At 40.4% G+C, this 23,479-nt stretch overlaps 1 protein-coding gene across 4 annotated transcripts in view; it reads left to right on the forward strand.

The window, feature by feature from the left end:
- Positions 1–16,254, forward strand: part of emsy (EMSY transcriptional repressor, BRCA2 interacting) — an 89,072-nt gene extending 72,818 nt beyond the window's left edge. Inside the window, exons 19-21 of one of the 4 annotated variants that reach the window (XM_072262590.1) lie at positions 438–854; positions 5,685–6,158; positions 14,940–16,250. In XM_072262590.1, the coding sequence (XP_072118691.1) occupies positions 438–854; positions 5,685–6,158; positions 14,940–15,149 (1,101 nt within the window). In that variant the 3' untranslated portion in view covers positions 15,150–16,250. Of the gene's footprint in view, positions 1–437; positions 855–5,663; positions 6,159–14,939 lie in introns of those variants that run through there. The other 3 variants (XM_072262591.1, XM_072262592.1, XM_072262593.1) reach the window with 3 other exon arrangements.
- Positions 16,255–23,479: the final 7,225 nt, after the last annotated feature.

Here is a 23,479-nt window from a genome sequence, read left to right on the forward strand (position 1 = left end):
CACAGGCGCCAGGTAGACAGTCTCTGCAGAGTATTGATAATGGCTGGGGTCACCCGTCTTGGAAAGACACTTCTGTAGAAATATTTGCCAAGAACAATCATGGTCATGGAAAGACCATGATCGTTCAGAGCATACAACACGACACTCAGTGGTGATGATGATGATGATGATGACCACTGTTGAGCAGGTACAGGACTCTGAAGGCACACACTCATTGTTTTAGGAACATCTTCTTCCCCACTGCTATTAGATTTCTGAGTGGTCCACGAACACTACCTCACTATTTTGCTGTTTATTGGCACTATTTATTTTTTAAATACAGTTTATTATTGTTGTAACTTAGAGTAATTTTAATGCAATGTATGTACTGCTGCAACAAAGACAACAAATTTCATTGCATATACTAATGATAATAAATCTGATTCTTATCCATGCAGATCCCGATAAAGTTACAAACAGTTACAGAGCAAAGTTCTGCAGCCAAACAGGAGGACTCTGAGGCTGAACAAAGTGAAGTAGAAGAGGGTGACACATTGGACCCACAAACGGGTCTCTTCTACAGGTCAAACACCTCAATACAACCGGCACAGCCTCAAGAGAAGCAAGTGCACCAACCCCAAGAGATGGCACAGACCAAACCCCCGACACTGCAGCAAGTATCTACAGCAATGACCCAGGCACCACAAGCCATGGTGCAGGTGATAGCAGTCAAAGCGCAACAGCAACTTCCAAAGCTGCTGCATCAAGCACAACAGAAACCACGGTCGCAGTCCCCGCATCCACAGCATCAGCCGGATAAATCGCAGCTAGCCGTAAAACAGTCTGTCTCAACGGAGCAGCATCTTCCTGGCCAGGTAACACCATACCATGATAAGGGGGTGAATATAGTGTTTAACACTTAAGGAGCTTTTCCTCATTGCTGTGGTCTAAGGAAAGCCAGGGGTCGGAGTGAATGATAGCATCTTGTTTGAAATTGCTCATTTGCACTCATGCTGAAGGTGATGTATCCTCATTAATTGCTATGAATGTTTCAGAACATCAAACACCCTAGCACAGTTCAGGGCCTTCAGCCCATGATATTGTGCTGACCTTATCTACTACTCTGAGATCAATCTAACTCTTCTCTCCTAAATAGTGCTACATTTTTCTATCATCTAAGAATCCTTTAAATGTTCCCAATGTATCTGGCTTTAACATCACCCCTGGCGGGCGTTCTGCATTCCCACCACTCTCTGTAAAAATTTACCTTTGAAATTCCCTCCCTCATATTTGTCCTCCAATCACCTTAAAATTATACTCCCTTGTATTAGGCATTTCTGAAAAAGATTGGCTGTCGTAAACACAAAGAGCTTCTGCAAATGTTGCAAATCCAGAACAACACACCCAAAATGCTGGAGGAACTCAGCAGGTCAGATAGCCATCTATGTAGGGGAATAAGTGGTCAACATTTTGGGCCAAGACCCTTCACCAGGACTCATGAATGTTGTGATTAAGTGTCTTGGCTTAAAATGTCAACTGTTTATTACCTTGACCAGCTGAGTTCTTCTAGCATTTTGAGTGTGCGTCTGCCTATCCACTCAATCTATACTCCTTATCATCATGTACACCCTCTCAAGTCTTTATCATGCTGTAAACCATGAGTTGGGGAGCTTTTTGAAGGCCCAGTATCAGTGGAAATTGCTGTAAATGTTTGGTTTGTATTTGCATACATTTCAAACTCACCCTGGCAGGAAAATTATTCGAGCTCTTGTGGAAAATAACTAGGGCTAGGACTTGGTCATGGAGAACTTGGATCTAGATCACAGAGCAGTTATAAAATATTTGCTGAAAATCACAGAAAATTGACAAAAGAGAACATTTCTGTTGGATGTGATACGCAGACCCATGTCTTAAACCCTGTTCAATAAAGAAAACAAATATAGTTTTGAGTATATGGTTCAGTCCATAAACCCTACATTACCATTAGGGAGCATTATTCAGTGGAGACAGAAGTTAGACAATAAGATTGCATTATTCCATTCTTAATCCTAAACAAAACTTCTGTCAACAAGGGACCTCTCGGTAGTGCAGCAGTTGGCATAATGTTTTATAGCACCAGCGACTTGGGTTCATTTTCATACGTTTTCTGTATGTTTGTACATTTTCCCCATGACGGTGCTGGTTCCCTCCTGTTGCTCCGGTTTCCTCCCACATTCCAAAGTTGTACGGGTTAATAGGTTAATTGGTCACATGGGTGTTATTGGGCGGTGTAGGCTGTTTGGGCCAGAAGGGCCTGTTACCGTGCTATATTTCTAAACTATAAAAATTAAATTAATGATAACTGCCTCAGTGACTCCAGCAAAGGAAGGGGACTGGGCTAGTTAATTATTTATTTAGAGATACAGGTGGTAGCAGGTGTTTATGATCCAACAAGCCATACTGCCCAGCAAACCCTATCAAACCCTAGCCTAATCACAGGACTATTTACAGTGATGAATGAACCTGCTAACCGATAAGTCTTTGGACTGTAAGAGGAAACCGGAGCATCCGCACATGCTCATGGAAAAAAAGTACAGTACAGACTTTCTTATGGAGAATGACAGAATTGATCTCTGAACTCTGATGCTACCAGACCATAAGAGTTCAGGATATACTTTAAAATAAAATCTTAAAAGTATTCAAGTAACACTCTCTGACTAAATTCCACCTTTCACAATAAATAGCCAAAGCTTTGCTTATCTTATTTTTAACTCGAATGAGAAATGAGGTTAAACCTGCTGTTGTTCTGACTAAATTCAGTTCACTTATTCTTGAACAAAGGAGTTTGAAGAGGTTTAATTATTATTTAAACTTCAGCACAATTAAAATGATCATGTTTATCTAGTGGTAATTAAGTAAGAACTTGAGGAAGTGAATGTAAAAACTAGAAAGAGTTCAGATGATAAGGAATTACACTCGAGATCTCTGGACCTCAATGTGCCTCGGTAGCTTAGTGGTTAATGACACTGTTACAGCTCATGGCAACAGAGTTTAGAGTTCAATCCCGGTGCCCTCTGAAAGCAGTCTATATGTCCTTCCTGTGAAATGTGTAGGTTTTCCCCGGGTGCTCCAGTTTCCTTCCACTGTCCAAAGACTAACCGGCTACGTTTATTGCTCATTATAAATTGTCCCATGATTGGCTTAGGGTTAAATTGGGATTGTTAGGGTTTGCTGGGCAGACTGGTTCGTAAGGCGGATTCCGCATTGCGTCTCTAAATAAAGTAAGCTTTAAACTAGATGTTGCTATAGTTTACAACCATTGCCATCTACTAATGTATGATATTACTGCATTCTTGGAACTTTCAGGTGGCCCAGTTTCACTTTACTGCTCTTTTGTTATTCATGTCCATCTCTATATTTTTACCCCATTTACTTAATACGTGCCCTTATTTGTAACTGTCTTTGGGGATATTTTATTCTGTATTCACAACCCTTTGTTTTTAACCAAATTAATTTTTAATTCTAAGATTTCTTCCTTCTGTTCTGGAACGGAAAATCTTGTCTTTAGCTCTCTACTTGTTCTACTAATTGGCTCAAGGTTTCTTTACTCATTCCAGTTTAAAACTCCCTGGACTGTTTATTAGTTTCAGTTCAGCCTGAGAATGGTAGCAGCCGCTTTGCCAAGACTATAGTGTCAACAGTAGATGAAGTAAGCCTACTCACTTGGAATTGTATTATCTTTCCAAGATGTGTACTTGGATTTCAAAGCCAAAATATAATGTTTAAGTAAAAAGGCAGCAAAGTGCTTTAACACTCCTACAGATCTTTAATGGGCTAGAGGCTTTGTACTGCTATTCCTCATTGTTTATTCCCAGACTTAGTGTGCTACTTAGGAAGTCATTAAATAGTCAATAGTCCACATGTATGATTAGGAGAATTAGAAGCATGCTTTCTTCAAATTATTCTTTCAGCAACTGTATACAAAGGATTAACATCAAAAATATAGGAAGATGTCTATATGGTTGTAATTACCAAGGAAGATTGAAGAGGTAACAAGGGAAGTAGTAGGTAGAACATACATAGATGCTTCCGTATAAGGGGTCCAAAACTCAAGCTGTAAGAAAGATAACCACCAATAGAGCCAGTTTATAGCTAGTGAACGACTAACCTAAGTGATTTCAAAGTTCAAAGTGAATGTATTATCAATGTACATGTCACCATACACTACTCTGAGATTCATTTTCTTGTGGGCATTCATGGAACAAAGAAGTACGATAGAATCAATGAAAAAAACTACACAAAGACTGACAAACAATGTGTAAAAGACAAACTGCAAATATAAACAACAAACAAGTAAACAAACACTCTTGTAGAGTTCTTGAAAGTGAGTTGAATATTGAACTCTCAAATTGTAGCTGAGTAAGTAGCATAAATGGATTTAGAAGGGAAAGTTGGTGTGCAAGGTTGAAAGAACAAAGGACTATACAGCTCATGTTAGCTTATTGGGAAGAGGGTTGTGTGTAATATGCAAATAGCGGCTCTACATCATTTGCGCCTGACCTTTAACTTTCATGTAGTATTGGTTGTTTTGACCCTTGGTTAGGAAAATTGCTTTGGGAGTTGATCTGAAGATTAGGTGCCTCTGGATTCTATTCTTTCTCAGCAAAAGACTCATTGTCCTTTACTACACCAGTGTGATACGTTCCTGTTTATCTGGATCAGCCATTCTGGTGACTGAAATTAGCAATGTAGAGACAGAACAGATGCAGTTTGGTGCAGTGGATAAGACTCACCTGGTTCTGAATTAAAATCGAAATTACTTTGATACCACCACATTGGTAAGACTTCCATTTTCTATTTGTATTCACTCACACTTAATTTGCCTTGTACAGAAATCAACTTGTAGTATTTTAGCCAATAAAACCAAGACTGATTAGATTTAAGAAATATTAAAAAGTAATCTCCAGAGGGATGTCTGAAGTAATATTTCAGGATTTTTAGCTTAGCTAAGTTGTATTGGAAATTTATTTTTTAAAACCAGCCTATACTTTAATTTCTTTATGCAGTTAAAGTTTTTTTTAAATTCTCCCCTCCCTTGTTGAGATGTAATACCATGGATCCTTGTATTCTTTGTATAGTGACAGCTCAACTGTGTAAAATTGGTGAAAGTGTAGGGAGGCTATCTGAATATATGTGGGCAGCTTCATAGCCAAGCCTAATCCTGGACACTGGTGCACAAGCAAGTTTCAGGAGCTCTTGCTGAATAGCATTAAGGAAAAGAGCTGTGTCCAATTTTGGTCATGTTTAAAAGTCCTACTTAAAACTTTTGAGTACAGACCAGGGTCAAACGTGACAATTGACTGGTCAATAAAGCTCCGTTCCTCTTTGGGATACAGAGCACTAAATAAAACTTCAAATGCTGGAAACTGAAATGAAAACAGAAAATGCTAGAGCATAGAACAGTACAGCATAGGAGCAGGCTCCTCGGTCCACAGTGTTATACCGAACCAACTAAATTAGTAATTCAGTGGCCAACTAAACTAATCCCTTCTGCCTACAGATTTGCAGCAGCATAGTCAAGGGGAAAATGGATAAGCGTTTCGGTTGCAACCCTTCATCGGAAGTGGTTTGACACACTAATTTAAAAAAAAAAATTCCAGACTGTTGTGCTCTGTTCTCCCATTGCCATTTAATGATTATTGTAGGGCTTCTGTTGACATTTTCAGGCACATCCGCCCATCATAACCCAAGGAGCAGCAGTCACCAAAATATGTTTTGGAAATTACCAAGCCACTACCATCATGAAAACGGCCGGTGGCAGCTCAGAGGGTTCAGTATTGGCAACAAACCATTACACGGTGCAGTCTTCCAAAAAGTCAATGGACACAGATATTTTAAAGATGTCAATGATGGAGGCCCAGATCGAAATGAATGAGGAAGCCTCCAATGTAGACGCTAGAAAAGAAAAGAAACCTACCGTGCAGAAAGTAAGCACACTGCAGTCAGCTCCTTCAAGTCAGTTTCAAAAAGCGGCTGCGGCATCCGCGGCCAAGGAACAGGAGAGCAAACAGAACCCTGAGAACACCTTCCCACCCAGGGCAGCAGAGGGATCTGGAAAACCTACTCAAAGCCATTTTCTTCAAATTCAGAATGTAACACAGGAGAAGTTTGATGAAATATCCGCAGATATTCTTATTCAGGTAAGCATATGTATATCTGTTTAAAATCTTGACACAGTCTTAATGTGCACATAATGCACAGATGCTGTGTCCTATCACATGTCAGCGACACCAGGACAGAAAAGAACCTAAGGCAGGTTAACAGCACTTTGCAGGGACAAGTTTTCAAAATTCAAAGAAAATTTATTATCAAAGTACATGTTTATCACCAAATACTACCCTGAGATTCAGTTTCCTGCAGGTATTCACAGTAGAACAAAGTACAATAGAATCAGTGAAAAACTGCATACAAACCAAGACTGTCAAATTGCGCAAATACAAAACTAAACAAGTAATAGTAATAATAAATAAGTAAGTAATAAAACTGAGAACATGAGTTGTGGAGTTCTTGAAAGTGAGTCCAGAGGTTGTGCTGAATGATCAGTTCAGAGCTGAGGTGAGTGAGATTATCCATGGTGGTTCAGGAGACTAATGGTTGAAGGGTAATAACTGTATTTGAACTTGGTGGTGTGGGTCCTATGGCTTCTGTACCTCTTTCCTAGTGGCAGCAGTGAGAAGAGGGCATGGCCTGGATGGCGTGGGTCCTTGATGATGATTCCTGAAGTTCTATTCCGAGTGCAGTTGTAGGTGGTTCAAGGTGGCTTTTGCACTTCAGTTACTTGTCCACTTGTGTTTCCCCCTGTTGTGCCTGACACAAACACACTCAATATTAAATAAAAGCTTTAGCTCATGTTTTGCATGCTTTGAACACTGCCTTTTCCAAAAGATCCCTTCTCGAAGGCGCTATCAGGCTAGTAAAAGAAAAACTTCACGCTATCTTAAAAGTTTCTTCCTCCAGGCAGTTAATCTGATTAACCATTCCGGTTAGCTTCTCTCCCCGCCCCCCCCCCCCCCCCACCTCAGTCACTACTGTAAAAACTTTAAACCACTTTTTATAATGCTGTTTACATTGCAAATACATGCTGGTATCTATTATTCTATATCTGTACTTCTAATATTTTTATAATTCTTTATGCTATATAATTGTTGAATGTTGTTTTTGTTGCATGCAGCGCCCTGATCAACACATCATAGCAAATCCCTAATACATGTAAATGTATATTGCAAATAAAGTTAGTCCTTTAAAGTGGCTGACTGTGCTGAAAATGCATTACTGCATACAAAAATATCTAACAGCATAATCTTGGTAAGGAGTAGCTGGAAACAAAAATCCTTAATGCTGTAGATTTGACTTTTTACTTCTGGATGTAATCCAGCTATAGGAGACTACTGTTTGATCAGCTAGACTTCCATTCCCCTTCTTGTTTTAGCAGTTAGAGTGTGACCTAATTTGGACTACCATGTCTTTCAACATCTGGCCGAAGAAATAAACGTTGCAGTAATTTTTTTTGTTTTAAGTCAGGATATATGAAAACTTGTTCCTGTCTTCATGAAGGGCAGAAGAGACCAGGAGAAGACAAGTATTGGAGAGAGAGTTTTGATTATGACTTTCACTTTAATCTCATTTGTTCAGCTGAGTTGAAACGTTCCCACGTAGTGTGTGGCTGACCCATACAGTTCAAGTAGGTCCTACATTCAATGCCTGGTGTTCATGAGTTTGAGTTAGTTTACCTGGAATAGATATAGCTTTTGGAAAATTTGGTCTTTCTGTTGCAGATGACTATCCAATAACAGCTACTGGGAAGGCATATGCATGGATGTTAGCTGGTGACACAGATACCAGCCTAACACAGGCAAATGGGACTAGTTCAGTTAGTCAATTTTGTTGGTATTGATGCGTTAGAACAAAAGGCCTATTTCTGTGCTGTGTAGATCGGACTGTGTGACGGATCTGAGCTTGATTGTGTAATGCAAACTGCAGATATTTGCTGATGAGGCTGGGTTACATGAACTTAATGTCAGAGGACACACAACTGCGACTAGCCATGATCAAATTACTGGAGAGAAAACCAGCAAGGGGTAATTGATCAGTTCATCCAACCAAAATCATATTTGTTCACCAAACAATATTTGATATTCTTAGATGAATATAAAAACTAAAAATAAAAATCTCAAGATAAGAAGATAAGGTTTAAACATGTAAGCAGTAGCCCCTTGTGTCCACTCTGCCATCTAATCTCTTGCCTTGGTGACACTGCAGCACCCAGCCACACATTCATTGATTTACTTAATGGAAAAAAAATAGGTTTGTATCCTGGATGACGAAATTTCTCAGTCTTGAATGGTTGCCCCTTAATTTGAACATTGGCATCTGTTTCTAGATTTATTTATTTTATTGAGAAGACAAGCACAGTAACAAGCCCTTCCAGCCCAATGAGCCTACGTTGCCCAATTACACACACAGTCATGCGGAGAACAATTGTATGTAGGTTGCTGGCACTGTAATAGTGTTAACATTAGAAGCAGAATTAGGCCATTCGCCCCATTGAGTCTGCTCTGCCATTTCGTCATGGCTGATCCAGTTCCCTTTTAACCCCATTCTCCCGCCTTCTCCCTGTAACCTTACACACCCTGACTAATCAAGAACCTATCAACCTCTGCCTTAAGTGCACCCAATGACCTGGCCTCCACAGCTGACTGGTAAAGAATTCCACAGATTCACCACCCTCTGGCTAAGTAAATTCATCCTCATTTCCGTTCTAAAGTGACATTCCTCTATTCTGAGGCTGTACCTTCAGATTCCCCCACCATAGGAAACATTTTCTTCACGTTCACTCTATCTAGGCCAGAGCCATCAATCAATCCTCATATGATAAGCCTTTCATTCCTGGAATCATTCTTGTGAATCTCCTCTCAACCCTCTCCAATGTCAAATGATAAGCCTTTAATTCCTGGTTCTTTCTTGTGAACCTCCTCTGAACCTTCTCCGATGTCAGCACTTCCTTTTTTAAATAAGGGGCCCAAACTGCTCGCAGTATTCCAAATGTGGTCTAACAAATGCCTTATAAAGCCTCAGCATTACATCCTTGATTTTATAGTCTACTCGTGAAATGATTGCTAACATTGCATTTGCCTTCCTCACCACTGACTCAATCTGCAAATTAACCTTTAGGGAATCCTGCACAAGGACTCCCAAGTCCCTTTGCAGCTCTGATTTTTTAATTTTCTCTCCATTTAGAAATAGTCTACCCTTTTATTCCTTCTACCAAAGTGCATGACCATACACTTCCCAACACTGTATTCTATTTGCCACTCATTTCCCATTCTCCTAATATGTCTCTGTCCTTCTGCAGCTTCCCTGCTTCCCCAATACTACCTGCCCCTCCACCTGTCTTACATCGTCCTCAAACTTGGCCACAAAGCCATCAATTCTGTCATCCAAATCATTGACATACTACATAAAAATAAGCAGTCCCAACACCGGCCCCTGTGAAACACCACTTGTCACCGGCAACCAGTCAGAAAAGGCTCCTCTTATTCCCTTTCTTTGCCTCCTGCCAATCAGCCAATGCTCTATCCATGCTAGTATCTTTCCTGTAATACCATGGGTTCTTATCTTGTTAAGCACCCTCATGTGCAGTAACTTGTCAAAGGCCTGAACTCCAAGTACACAGCATACACAAATTCTCCTTTGTCTATCCAACTTGTTATTTTCTCAACTAATTCCAGCAGGTTTGTCAGGCAAGATTTTCCCTTGAGGAAACCATGCTGACTTTGTCCTATCTTATCATGTACCTCCAAGTACCCCGAAACCGCATCCTTAACAATCGACTCCAACATCTTCCCAACCACTAAGGTCAAGCCAACTGCCAATAACTTCCTTTATTTTGCCTTCCATCCTTCTTAAAGAGTGGAGTGATATTTGCAATTTTCTAGTCCTCCGGAGCCATACCAGAATCTATTGATTCTTGAAAGATCATTTCTAATACCTCCTCAATCTCTTCAGCTACCTCTTTGACAATCCTGGGATGTAGACCACCTGGTTCACATGACTTATCTATCTTCAGTCCTCTCAGTTTCCCAATCACCTCCTCCGTAGTAATAGCAACTGCACTTACTTCTGCCCCCTGACACTCTCAAACCTCCGGCATACTTCTAGTGTCTTCCATAGCAAAATACTTATTCATTTTGTCCATCGTTTCCTTGTCCCCCATTACTACCTCTCCAGCATCATTTTCTAGCAGTCCAAGATCTACTCTTGCCTGTCTTTTACGGTATATATCTGAAAAAAACATTTGGTACCCTCTTTGATATTGTTGGCTAGCTTACCTTCATATTTCATCTTTTTCCCCCCCATGGCTTTTTTAGTTGCTTTCTGTTTCTAAACATTTCCCAATCCTCTTACTTCCCACTAATGATTGCTCTGTTACATGCCTCTCTTTTGCTTTTATGTTGGCTTTGACTTCCCTTATCAACAGCAGTTACGTCATCCTGTCTTTAGAATAGTACTTCTTCTTTGGGGTGTACCTATCCTAGGCCTTCGAAATTGTTCCCAGAAACTCCAGCCATTGCTGCTCTGCTGTCATTCCTGCTAGTGTTCCCTTCCAATCAACTTTGACCAGCTATCCTCTCATGTCTCTGTAATTCCCTTTACTCCATTGTAACACTGATACAGCTGACTTTAGCTTCTCCCTCTCAAATTGTAGGGTGAATTCTATCATATGATGATCACTGCTTTCTAAGGGTTCCTCTACCTTAAGCTCCCTAATCAAATCCAGTTCATTACACAACATTCAATCCAGAATAGCTGATCCCCTCGTAGGTTCATTCACAAGCTGCTCTAAAAAGACATCTGGTAGGCATTCTACAAATTCTCTCTGGTGGGATCCAGCACCAACCTGATTTTCCTAATCTACCTGCCTATTGAAACCCCTCAAGACTATCGTAACATTGACGTGCCTTTTCTATTCCCATTGTAATTTGTAGCCCACATCTTGGCTACTGTTCCAAGGTCTGTATGTAACTCCCATCAGGGTCTTTTTATCCTTGCAATTTCTAAGCTTCACCCACAAGGATTCTACATCTCAATATCTTAGTTCAGGTGTAACATGTCCCTTTTGTATAGGTCATGCCAGTTGTGCCTTAACCCAGAACAGATCCCAATGATCCAGAAATCTCAAACCCTGCCCCTATCATCAGTTTCTCAACCATGCATTCATCTACCAAATCATCCTATTCGTATACTCACTGGCACGTGGCACAGGCATCAATCTAGAGATCACTACCCTGGAGGTCCTGCTTTTCAGCTTTCTACTTAACCTTACTAAATCCTCTCTTCAGGACCTCCTCACTTTTCCTACCTATGTCATTGGTGCCAATAAGCACCATGACTTCCAGCTGTTCACCTTCCCCTTTTAGAATGTTGTGGACCTGATCCAAGGTGTCTCTGACACTGACATCTTATGTTACTGTTACGCTAATGGCTGTGCCTTCCTAATTATTTGGTGTACCCGACTGGAGTTTTGTGTTTTATATTCTGAAGCCTCTTCATAAAAATGATATTCTGCTTTTGTATTCTTCCAGCTACTGTGAGTAAAACATAAAGCATGTTCCTCGAGCTGGGGCAATATCCCCTCATCCCGTAAAAGATTTTATGTTTCAGTGACGTCACCCATTGACTTGAACTTAGATATCTCTGCCTGGTCTGGTAATCTCATGGCGTATACCAAACTTTTCATTGCAGGAATCAGTTGGTGCATCTTTGCTGCACGGTTTCAATTGTATGCACATTTGTAGCTGCCTGCGGGAGGACAAATCTCAGAGTTATATTCTGTGCACATATTTTGATAATAAATATACTGTGAATCTTTGAACCATTCCTTCGGCAAAAGCAGACCTATACATGTTATTCCAGATGTAGTTTGGCCAGGATCCTGTGCATTTGGAGCATGGCATCATGACTTTTGTATTCAACTTCTTTTATGTTAAAGGCCAACTAATTGCTTGCTATGCCTGGAAATTACCTTTCAGTGATTTATGTATGCAGACACCCAGTTATTAACTTGAATGGCCTCACATTTTTCCACATTGTATTCTGTCTATCATGTGCTTGCCCGTTTACTTATTCACTGTATTTCCCTTGAAGTCCTTCATGTTGCCACCTAGCTTTGTGTAGTGTTCAAATGTGGATATGATCCTCTTTTCCAAATCATTAATATAGGTTGTGAAAATCTGGACACCAATCTCTGCTGCTTACACCAACTTCTGAGCCTGAAAATAGACATTTTGTTTTATTCCTGTTCTATGTCTTTGAGTTATTTTGAATGCCATGCACTTTTAAAAAATTACCTTTGTTGCTTCTCCATTTGACAGTGCTCTGAACATCTAAATGCACTGTATCAATCAGTTTCTCCTTATATACTCAGATAGTTTCAACCTCCAAGTGAAATTCCAGCAAGTTTGTCAGTCAAGCTATCCCTTGTGTAAGTCCATGCTAACGCTGCCCAGTGCTATTGGTCTAGTGTCCTTTTGCCACTTAATGACAATTCCTAGCATTTTCCCTGCTACTGATGTAAAGCTAATTGATGTGTAGTTTTCTTGCTTTCTCCCTCCCTTCTAAAATAGAGTGGTTATATTTTCGATTACATGAATGTAATTTGCTCTTTGTGAATAACTGCACTACAACTCTCCCACAAGTTCTCAGTGGGGATTCTGTACCAAAAGCATTCTAACAACCTTCTTGTTAGAGAATTAATATATCAGGGGAGCTTATCTATAATGGGGCATCATGGTAGCGTAGCAATTAGCACGATGCTATTGCAGCTCAGGGTGTCAGAGTGCAATTCTGGTGCCGTCTGTAAGGAGTTCATATGTTCACCTCACGAACCAAAGTACATTTATTATCAAGGTACGTATGCAATATACAACCCTGAGATTTGTCTTCCCATAGATATCCACAAAACAAAGAAAACGTGGAACCTATTCAGAGAAAACCATCAACCCCTCCACTTGCAATAAGGAAATTGCGCAAACAGCAACAAAAAACATCAAACCCCTCACACGCAAAAAAACAAATCGCGCAAAGGGCAACAAGAGCATCAAACCAACCCCTCACATGCAAAAAACAAATTGCGCTAATTGCAACAAGAAAGAGTGAGCAAAAACATAGAATGTAAGAACGCAAAATCGTAAGAGCCTAATTGAACTACAGTCCAATCCATAAACCACAGACCCAGAACTTTGGTAACATCCTCCGACAGCTTCAAGGAGAGAGAGAGAGATCATTCAAATGTAGGGGCCTTCCGTCGGGAGCAGAGAGAGAGAGAGAGAGAGAGAGAGGGAGACCCTGTGTGCGTTTCTTCACACATTCCAAAAATGAATTGGTATAAAATGTTAATTGGTCATTGTAAACTGTTCTGTGATTAGGCTAAGGTGCGGTAGGTATGTGCTGGGTGGCATGGCTCGTTGGGCTGATACAGCCTGCTCCGTATTATATCTCTAAGTAAAATCAAATAAAAATACTGTAATATTAGTGGGATTATTTTCAATAGCTGTATTTGGAAGTTAACCTTCTACAAAAAACAGCACCAAGACTGGCCTGTTAAGGTTTGGTGTTAATACATTTTAATATGGAACGTAGAACGTGACAGCATAGTACAGGCCCTTTCCGCCCACGATGTTTACCACAAAATGGAGCATAATCATCTGGGTGTTTTAGAAAACAAATTAATAAGCAAATGAATGATCATCAGGATGATGGTTGAGCTATGAAGGGAACAAGTAATTTGATATTCCATCAGAATGGTATTGAAATAAAGATTAATTAAATTGCCTTTTAACTACCCTTTTAGAGGACTCCTCCCCATTTTCTTTCTCATTTGATTCTTCAACAAACTTACACTTTTTTGTTCTATTCTTGTGCAACTAATTTCTTATAATTTAGGCCATGACTTTTAATTTCATTCCGTGATTGCAAAGATGCAATATATTTTCCTCATCAGCTGGTATTATGTGGTAATTACCAAAATGTGGGAAAAGTAGTTGCACAGAACTGAATTTTGCTAATAAGATTATGGTTTTTACACTAATTATGTTAAAGTAATTTGTTCTTTGTAAATAACTACACTACAACCATGGTATTTTTGAGGTGTATTCTCGCACAAATGTTCAGTGTAGATTCTGTTTAAAAAACATTTTAACAACTATCTTGTTGGGGAATTAATACTTCAATTAATGAATTATTGATTAATTGAAATTTCTTCAATTAATAATTAATATTCCAAATATTTATTTGATTATTGATAGAAAAATCCTGGTGATGATGAGTATTTGTCACCACTGGTTAGACTGTGGTGAGTTTAAAGCATGTACATTTAACTTGTTATAAATGAAACATTGGAGAGATTACAAACATTAAATATACCAAAAGTGAAAAGCTTCAAAGCAAATAAACATGCTATATGTTACGTTATACAACCCAGAGAGAATGGAGAATCGCATGAAAATTTTGAAGCTTCTTGAAAATTAAGCAAGTAATCTAATTGGGGCTTTCAAAATGAGTTAAGTTGTTGAAGTGAAACAGTCTTTCATCTAGTTGGCAAGATTACAGGAGACAGCTGTGACTCAATGGTAGGACTTTTGCTTCTTGTACTGCTTCAGAATTACTGCTTAAGCTGTAGAATGCATTGAGATGGCTATACGTCCTGAGTACTGGTTATTTACTACCCAACTGTGGAGGAATGAACAAAAATGTTACCAGAATAGGTTTCTACACAAGACCAGTTAGATAATGTGGCCATTGAAACATCTTGGTAATATATTGGATGCAGATAAATAGGCGCTTAAAGATTTAGTACTTGCATAGATGCTGAACACGTGCTGTAATTGCTATGATTCTATGATCCATTTCTTTCTTTGTCCTAGTCTATACCACAGTATTCCATACCCAGTCAGTCCAGCTCAAATGTAGTGGTCGAACCCAGTGGTCTTTTGGACATCACAAACTTTACCAGCCAACGGATTGCCGATGAAGAGTCTGTACACTATTCAGCCATGGAACAAGATATGGACAGTAGTAACGAAGATGGCCCTGAGCTCAGTTCAACAGACATTACGGCTGGGCAGCCACCGTGAAAGGGAATGGCAGTTTTTAACTGACTAAGATGTGCTGCTGAGTCTTCAGAAATCTTTCCAGGAAAGGACAAGTGTTCGAGTTTTTAAAGAATATGTACATAGAAACTTTTTTTGGAAGCTAAAACATGTAAAGAAGATTCTGTATACATACATTTAGACTTTTAAAGTGAATCTTGTGAAAAGTCCATTTTTTAAAAAAATAATTAAAGAAGGTCCAATCATTTCCATTTTTATCCGAAAATGAAGCACAGCTCCAAGAGTTCTTTTGGGTACATCACTGTAGCCCTGTGGACAGCAGTCAGAGATGATGCATCATTATGATGATAGCAGACTGGAGATGGGTATTCCTCAGAGGAATGGATGTCTTTGTACATCATTAATAACAAAGGAAAAACAATCGATAGTTCATCTCACTGAAGCAAGAACCCACCTAATACTGAAACATGTAAAATTAATGACCAATTGGCCTGTTTCCGCATGGCTGCCTTTGCCAAGAAAATGTTACGTTCTAGATTAAGTTGCCTTGTTTAAGTCTGTAGTGATAATTTTGTATGCTAATTATGTGGATTTATTGGAAGTTGAAAAGATGGGAGATATCATTTGGTGAGTACTTTACCTCCAATCATTATTCCTTCATAGTCAATTAAAAAATGTCTTGCAGGAAGGCATTACAAAGTGCTTTTTCTTTTCAAGGTTTCACTGCTGATCCTTTAAGGATTTGAAGTAAAATCTTAAATAACAAAAAAATACACAACAAACAGCATTAGATGCTCATGTTTAAAGATGTTGTGGTTTTTCAGCTAACTGATAAATCATTAAGTTCACAGATGGAAGCCTTAACTAAGTAGTAGAACTGCCTCATCTGTAGGAAACTTTGAGACATCTTGAAGTCATGAAAAGCTCTACAAAAACACAGGCTTGTTGTTGATCAATCAAGTGTGGAAAAATAAAGGAAATTGGAGCATTTTTTTCTAAATAAAGGCTGTTTGATTGTATGGGTCTTTTAGGCATTAAAATGATATAGTCAGGTTAATATTTCTGGCTAGACTTTTTTAAGAAGTGGAATGCAACCATCAACTACAGCTCTGGTTATTGAAACAAAATGGGTTAATATTGCCTTCATGGAAAAGACCTAAATGCAATGTCATGCTACCTTCTTCAGTTCCCATATTTAACAGCTCTCTTAATATTTTTTAGAGTTGCAATGTACCAGATTAAAATGAGGATTGATTTATAAATGGGGGATAGGATGTGGTGTTCTTATTGAAGAGTAGAGAAGGACCGGAGGGGGAGCATAATGCATTATTTCTGGCTTGCTTCCTTCTGTTTTTTACAAATGTTCAGGTTCTTGGATCCTTTTGCAGTTCAATACCTCAGTATAATTTCCTGGCGCTTATATTGGGTCTCTTAATGTCTTAAAAATCTGTTTATCTCTTATGAGGGCTATAGATAGGCTAAATACATGTAGGGCTTATCCCCTGAGGATGGATGAGACTAGAGATAGAGGTCATAGGTTTAAGGTGAAATATTTAAGAGGCACCCGAGGGGAAGCCTCTTCACTCAGAGAGTGGTGTGAGTGTGGAATGAGCTGCCAGTGGAGTTGCTGGATAGGGGTTCAATTGCAACATATAAGGGAAATCCATGGATGAGGGAGGTATGGAGGGCTATGGGTGTGGGTAGGTGTGACTAGAAAACAAGTTGGCACAGACTGAGTGGGCTGAGAGGCCTGTTTCTGTGCTGTTGTGCTCTGACAATTCAGCAACTAAGCCTCTGTGGCCCTTTAGTAAAGGATTTGTTATTTTCTGTAGCTCAGCTGGGTATTACCAGCTAACATGGATATATTCTACTTGATTGTCTCATGTAGATCATTGAAATAGATTGTGTCTATCTTAGTCCTAGCATGTTTCCTACCCAAACAATAACGTTAATTGATACTATTTACTATCTATTGACTAATAGAATATAGTACGGTACAGTACAAGTTCTTCAGCTCACTGCGTTATTCAAACAATACAAACCTTCTCCATGATCTAATAGAACTAATAGAATAGTACAGCACAGTACAGGCCCTTCGGCCCACATTGTTGTGCTGACCCTCAAACCCTGATCAATCTAACCTTCCCTCCTACATAGCATATAACCCTCCATTTTTCTGTCATCCATGTGCCTATCTTAAGAATCTCGTAAATGACCCTATCGTATCAACCTGTGCCACCACCTCCAGCAGTGTGTTCCAGGCAACCACCACTTTATTTAAAAAAAACCTGTTGACATGGTCCCTAAACTTTCGGCCACTCACCCTAAAATGGATGTCCTCTGGTTGGACGTTGCAGCCCTGGGGAAAAGGCTGCTGGCTGTTCACTCCATGCCTAATATGATTTTATATATCCCTATCAAGTCTCCTCTCATTCTCTATTGCTCCAAAGACTATTTTGCTCCCTATTTTGCTCAACCATTCTACCTTCAGGCTATGCCAGTATATTCACGGGGTGGTTGCTGGGTTTGATTTTTAAGGTGGAACTGCATAGACTGGGATTGTTCTCATTGGGGAGCAGGTGGCTGTGGAAACTTTACAGCAGTGAATAGTCATGATCTTTTTCCCAGGGTAGGGAAGTCTAACTGTGGAGGGCATGGACTTAAGGAGGAGAGGGGAAAGATTTAAAGGGGATCCCAAGGAGTAAGATTTTCACACAGAGGGTGGTGGGGATATTGGATGAGCTGACTAAGAAAGTGGTATTACAAATATGAGAAAATCTGTAGATGCTGAAAATCCAGACTAACACACAAAATGATGGAGTAACTCAGCAGGCCAGACAGCATCTATGGAAAAGAGTAAGCAGTCAACACTTCGGGCCGCGACCCTTCTTCAGGACCTCTCATTCTGATGAAAGGTTTAGGCCCGAAGCATTGACTGTTTGCTCTTTTCCATAGATGCTGCCAGGCCTGCTGAGCTCCCCCAGCATTCTGTGTGTGTGACTGAGAAGGTGGTTGAGGCAGGGGCATTTGTAATACTTAAAAGGCACACAGATAGGAAATGTTTAGTGGGATATGGGCCAAGTAGGCCTACTTGAGATAGGCACCTTGGTTGGCATCGACAAGCTTGGTCGTAGAGCCTATTTATGTACTGAATGACTTTTAATTACATACAGAGTGTTGTAATTTTGTTTAATGATTTCCCTTCTGGTACATCACTGAAGGTCTTTTTGCAAGTTCAAATCAGTTGATTTGTTCTAAAGTCATAGTATGAAAATGGGCCAATATGCTCACTGAATCCGTGCTGATCAGTGAGCACCATTTACACTAATTCTGTTTTTCCTTTCTACATTCCCATCAGCTCTTCCCAGGTTCTCCTCCTAGCCTACACAATAATGGCATTGCCCAGCTCATTTGTCTTTTGGCATGTGGGAGGAAACTGGAGCACCCAGGGCAAATGTATGTGGCCATGGGGAGGATGTGTAAACTCCACCCAGTTCTGAAGGTTGGGGTTGAATCCAGGTTGCAGCAGGTGTGAAGCAGCTCTACAACCTATGCTTATTGAAGCCTCAGTTTTCAATAGATTTATCAAATACAGGTGATTGCCAAGTTCCGGATATATCTTTTGTCTTTTAATGATGGCAAATATTGACCCATCTTTCTTTTATCCCTTCATTTATTTAAGTTTGACTTACAGATCACTTTGTAAGTAGCTTAGACCTTTATTTTAGCTGATTGCTTTTACGGGTATAGAACCCCCGGTTTCCTTGGGTTGTGTACATCTAGGGAAGACACACTCTGGTCCCACCAAATCCGTGAGATTGAGACGGCTCTCCTACCCCAAACCCCGGTTTGTGTGGATGCTGTGTAACCTGCTACCCTGTTACAACTCGGTGCCAAGAAATAACACGGCCATCTGCATATGATTAAATGAATTATGTTTGTGAATGTTAACTAAGGAGTTGGTAAAGAAAAGAAAGAGAGTAGCAAAAAGAGCCCAGTATAATTCAACAGTCAAATGTGCACAAGTTGGAGCTCAGCTCTTCCAAAAGTCATATTCACTGATCCTCAGTAGACCTCTGCACCTTGCTCCATTGAATTATGCCCCCCCCCCCACTGTGTGGAATCCTACGACCGGTTATCTCCAGTGTCTCCTCTCTTTATTTTCCGCCGAACAAAGACCCCAGCTCACACTGGCGTCAAGCACATAAAAAAAACCTGCTCCCTGGATTGGGTGGCTGATATTCCAAAGCACCCGTTATCTCTAACCATAACCGAAACACTGCTTCTACAGAAAGACCATTACGTTAGCAGTGAAACCTTTCCCAGGGTGTTACAGGTATTTTAACGCTAACATCAAAACCAGCTTGAAGAAATTCCACATTACATCTAAAAATTGGGAAGACAGTGCTTGCAATAGATACACCTGGAGGAAATCTGTTTACAAAGGAGCTGTCATACATGAGAACAACTTCCACTATATCTCAAAGAACAAATGGCAGCAGTGATAGGAGAGACTGAACAACCAATAGACCTAACCACCACTCTTGCCCACACTGCACCAGAATACTGTATGTAGATCACAAGACAATACAGCAGAAGTAGGCCATTCGGCCCATTGAGTCTGCTCTGCCACTCCACCATGAGTTAAACTATTATCCCATCTAGTTCCAATTTCCGGCTTTTTCCCCTTTTCTCTTGATACCCTGACTAATTAGATACCTATCACTCTCCTCCTTAAACACCCTCAATGATCGGGCCTCCATAGCTGTATGTGGCAACGAATTCTATAAATCCATGATCCTCTGGCTAAAATAATTTCTCCTCATCTCTGTTTTAAATGGGTACCCTCTAGTTCTAACACTGTGGCCTCTTGTCCTGGACTCACCCACCAAAGGAAACAGCCTTTCCACATCTACGCAGTCCAACCCTTTCAACATTCGAAATGTTTCTATGAGATCCCCTCTCATTCTTCTATACTCTAATGATACAGTCCAAGAGCCGACAAACACTCCTCATATGTTAGCCCCTGCATTCCAGGAATCATCCTGGTAAATCTTCTCTGAACTCTCTTCAACATCGGTACATCCCTTCTAAGATAGGGGGTCCAAAACTGCACACAGTATTCCAAATGAGGTCTCACCAGTGCCCTATAGAGCCTCATCAACACCTCCTTGCTCTTATACACTATTCCTCTTGAAATGAATGCCATCATAGCATTCGCTTTCCTTACTGCTGATCCAACCTGGTGGTTAACCTTTAGGGTATCCTGCACGAGGACCCCCAAGTCCCTTTGCACTTCCAATTTTTGAATTTTCTTCCCATCTAAATAATAATCTGCCCAATTATTTATTTTTTCCAAAATGTACAACCGTACATTTTTCAACATTGTATCTCATCTGCCATTTCTTTGCCCACTCTCCTAAACTGACCAAGTCTCTTTACAACCTTTCCATTTCTTCAACATTTCCTGCTCCTCCACCTATCTTGGTGTCATCAGCAAATTTAGCCACAAAACCATTTAATCCATAATCTAAATCATCGATATACATTGTAAAAAGAAACGGCCCCAACACCGACCCCTGCGGAACACCAGCAACCAAACAGAATAGGATCCCTTTATTCCCACCCTTTGCTTTCTGCCTATCAGCTAATGCTCAACACATTCCAATATCTTTCCTGTAATTCCATGGGTTCTCATCTTATTAAGCAGCCTCTTATGCAGCACCTTATCGAAGTCCTTTTGAAAATCCAAATACATAGCATCCACAGGCTCTCCCTTGTCAATCGTATTTGAGGTTACCTCAAAAAATTCCAATAGGTTGGTGAGGCAGGATCTCCCCTTCATGAAACCATGCTGGCTTGGGCCTATCTTGTCATGCACCTCGAAGTATTTCATAACCTCGTCCTTGAAGATCGACTCCAATAACTTCCCAACTACCAATGTCAGACTAATAGATCTGTAATTTTCTTTTTGCTGCCTCCCTCCTTTCTTAAACAGCGGAACTACATTTGCGACCTTCCAGTCCTCCAGAACCATGCCAGAGTCTATTGATTCCTGGAAGATCATTTCCAATGCCTCCACAACCTCCAAAGCCACCTCCTTCAGAACCCGTGGGTGCACCTCATCGGGTCCAGGAGACTTATCTATTCTTAGTCCATTTAGCTTCCCAAGCACTTTCTCTCTAGTAATCTTGACTGTACCTAATTCTATTCCCTGAGACCTCTGGCTATCGGGTATGTTGCTAATGTCTTCCACTGTGAAGACTGATGCAAAATACTCATTTAGTTCCTCTGCCATCTCTTTGTTACCCATTATAATTTCTCCAGCATCATTTTCAATCGGTCCTATATCTACCCATGTCACTCTTTTACTCTTCATATATTTAAAAAAGCTTTTAGTATCCTTTTTTTATGTTAATTGCCAACTTCCTTTCATAATTCTTCTTTTCTTTCCTAGTGACTTTCTTAGTTTCCTTCTGTGAGTTTTTAAAAGTCGTCCAGTCCTCAGTTTTCCCACTAACACAGCACCCAATCCAAAGCAGCCGATCCCCTGGTGGGCTTATGGACAAGCTGCTCCAAAAAGCCATCCCGTAGGCATTCTACAAACTCCCCCTCCTGAGATCCAGTACCTTCCTGACTTTCCCAATCCACTTTCATATTAAAATCCCCCATAATTATCTTGACATTTTCCTTCTGACACGCTTTTTCTATTTCCAGCTGTAACTTATAATCCACATCCCGGCTGCTGTTTGGAGGCCTGTATATAACTGCTATTAGTGTCTTTTTACCCTTGCCATTTCTTAACTCAACCCACAAGGATTCTACCTCTTCTGATCCTATGTCCCTTCTTTCTAGTGATTTGATATAGTTGCTTACCATCAGGGCCATGCCACCCCCCTTGTCTACCTTCCTATCTTTCCTATACACTGTGTATCCTTGGACAATCAGCTCCCAATCACGTCCATCATTTAGCCATGACTCAATGATGGCCACAATGTCATATCTTTTAACCTGCAGCTGTACAACAAGGTCATCCACTTTATTTCTAATGCTGCGTGCATTTAAGTACAGTACATTTAGATCAGTATCTGTTACCGATTTTGCTGTTTCTATCACACAGAAATTATCCTGTCTATTCACCTGCCTGTCCTTCTTGCCATCTTTGTTGCACAGTATCTTTAACTTATTTCTATTTTCCTTTTCCTCGACCCTAAAACCCTGGTTTCCTTCCGAGATTAGCCTCTACAGCCACCTAAGGACCCACCAATAGACAACCCCTTAGTAGAACATCATACTCAACTCGAGTGATTGCACTACGACTACTATTTTTAAAATACTATCAAAAAGATTATGTGTATCTTTTATATTGTGAACGCAAAAGCTATTGAAGGCTTGGAACATGTTCTGATACTTCACGAGTAGCTTTGTACTCCCCGGAATATAGAGGACTGATTTAACTGACCTTTTCAATCCTATGAGAATAAAGGTTGAGCAAATAGAAGCCATTTCAATTTCAGTGGTCACCCATTTGAATTCAATTTCTGATTTCCATTCCAGCATGTCTGTCCATGTCCTCCTCTGCAGCCATGAAGAGGCCACACTCAATTTGGAGGAGCAAGACCTCATATTCTATCTGGGTAGCCTCCAACCTAATGGCATGAATATCAATTTCTCTTAAATTCCAATAATTTCTCTCCCCTCCTCTTCTCTTTGTCACCCTCCATACTGGCTTCCCTCTCATCCCTTCACCTCACTTGCGCATCATCTCCATCTGATGACCATCCTCCTTCCCTTTCTTCTGTGGTTCACTGTCCTCTCCTATCAGATTCCTTCTTTTTCGGTCCTTGACCTGTCCCTCCTATTACCTCCCAGCTTCTTACTTCATCCTCCCTCTGTCACCCCACCTTCCCCTTCACCTGGTTTAACCTATCACCCACCAGCTTGCGCTCCCTACGCCTTGCTTTCTGGTCATGATGAAGAGTCTCGGCCTGAAACGTTGACTGTTTATTCATTTCCATAGATGCTGCCTGACCTGCTGAGTTCCTTCAGTGTTTTGGCTGTGTTGCTGAAGATTTCCAGCATCTACGTATTCTCTGAGTCAGGTTTGTTATCAATGACACACAGTATGCAGCAGCAGTACAGTGCAAACATGTATAAGTGAGTAATGCATAAAGCGAGCGAATGGTGACATCGTGTTCATGGGCCATTCAGAAATCTGATAGTAGAGGGGAAGAAGCTGTTCCTAAAACATTGAGTGTGTGGCTTCAATCTCCTGTAACCCTGATGATAGTAATCAGAAGAGGGTTCTTTTGTGTTTAGAAATTAGTTCTGCTGGTTTGTAAGTCTGAGACCAA

This window comes from Mobula birostris, chromosome 7, assembly GCF_030028105.1.
Source record: "Mobula birostris isolate sMobBir1 chromosome 7, sMobBir1.hap1, whole genome shotgun sequence".
Lineage (NCBI taxonomy): Eukaryota > Metazoa > Chordata > Chondrichthyes > Myliobatiformes > Myliobatidae > Mobula > Mobula birostris.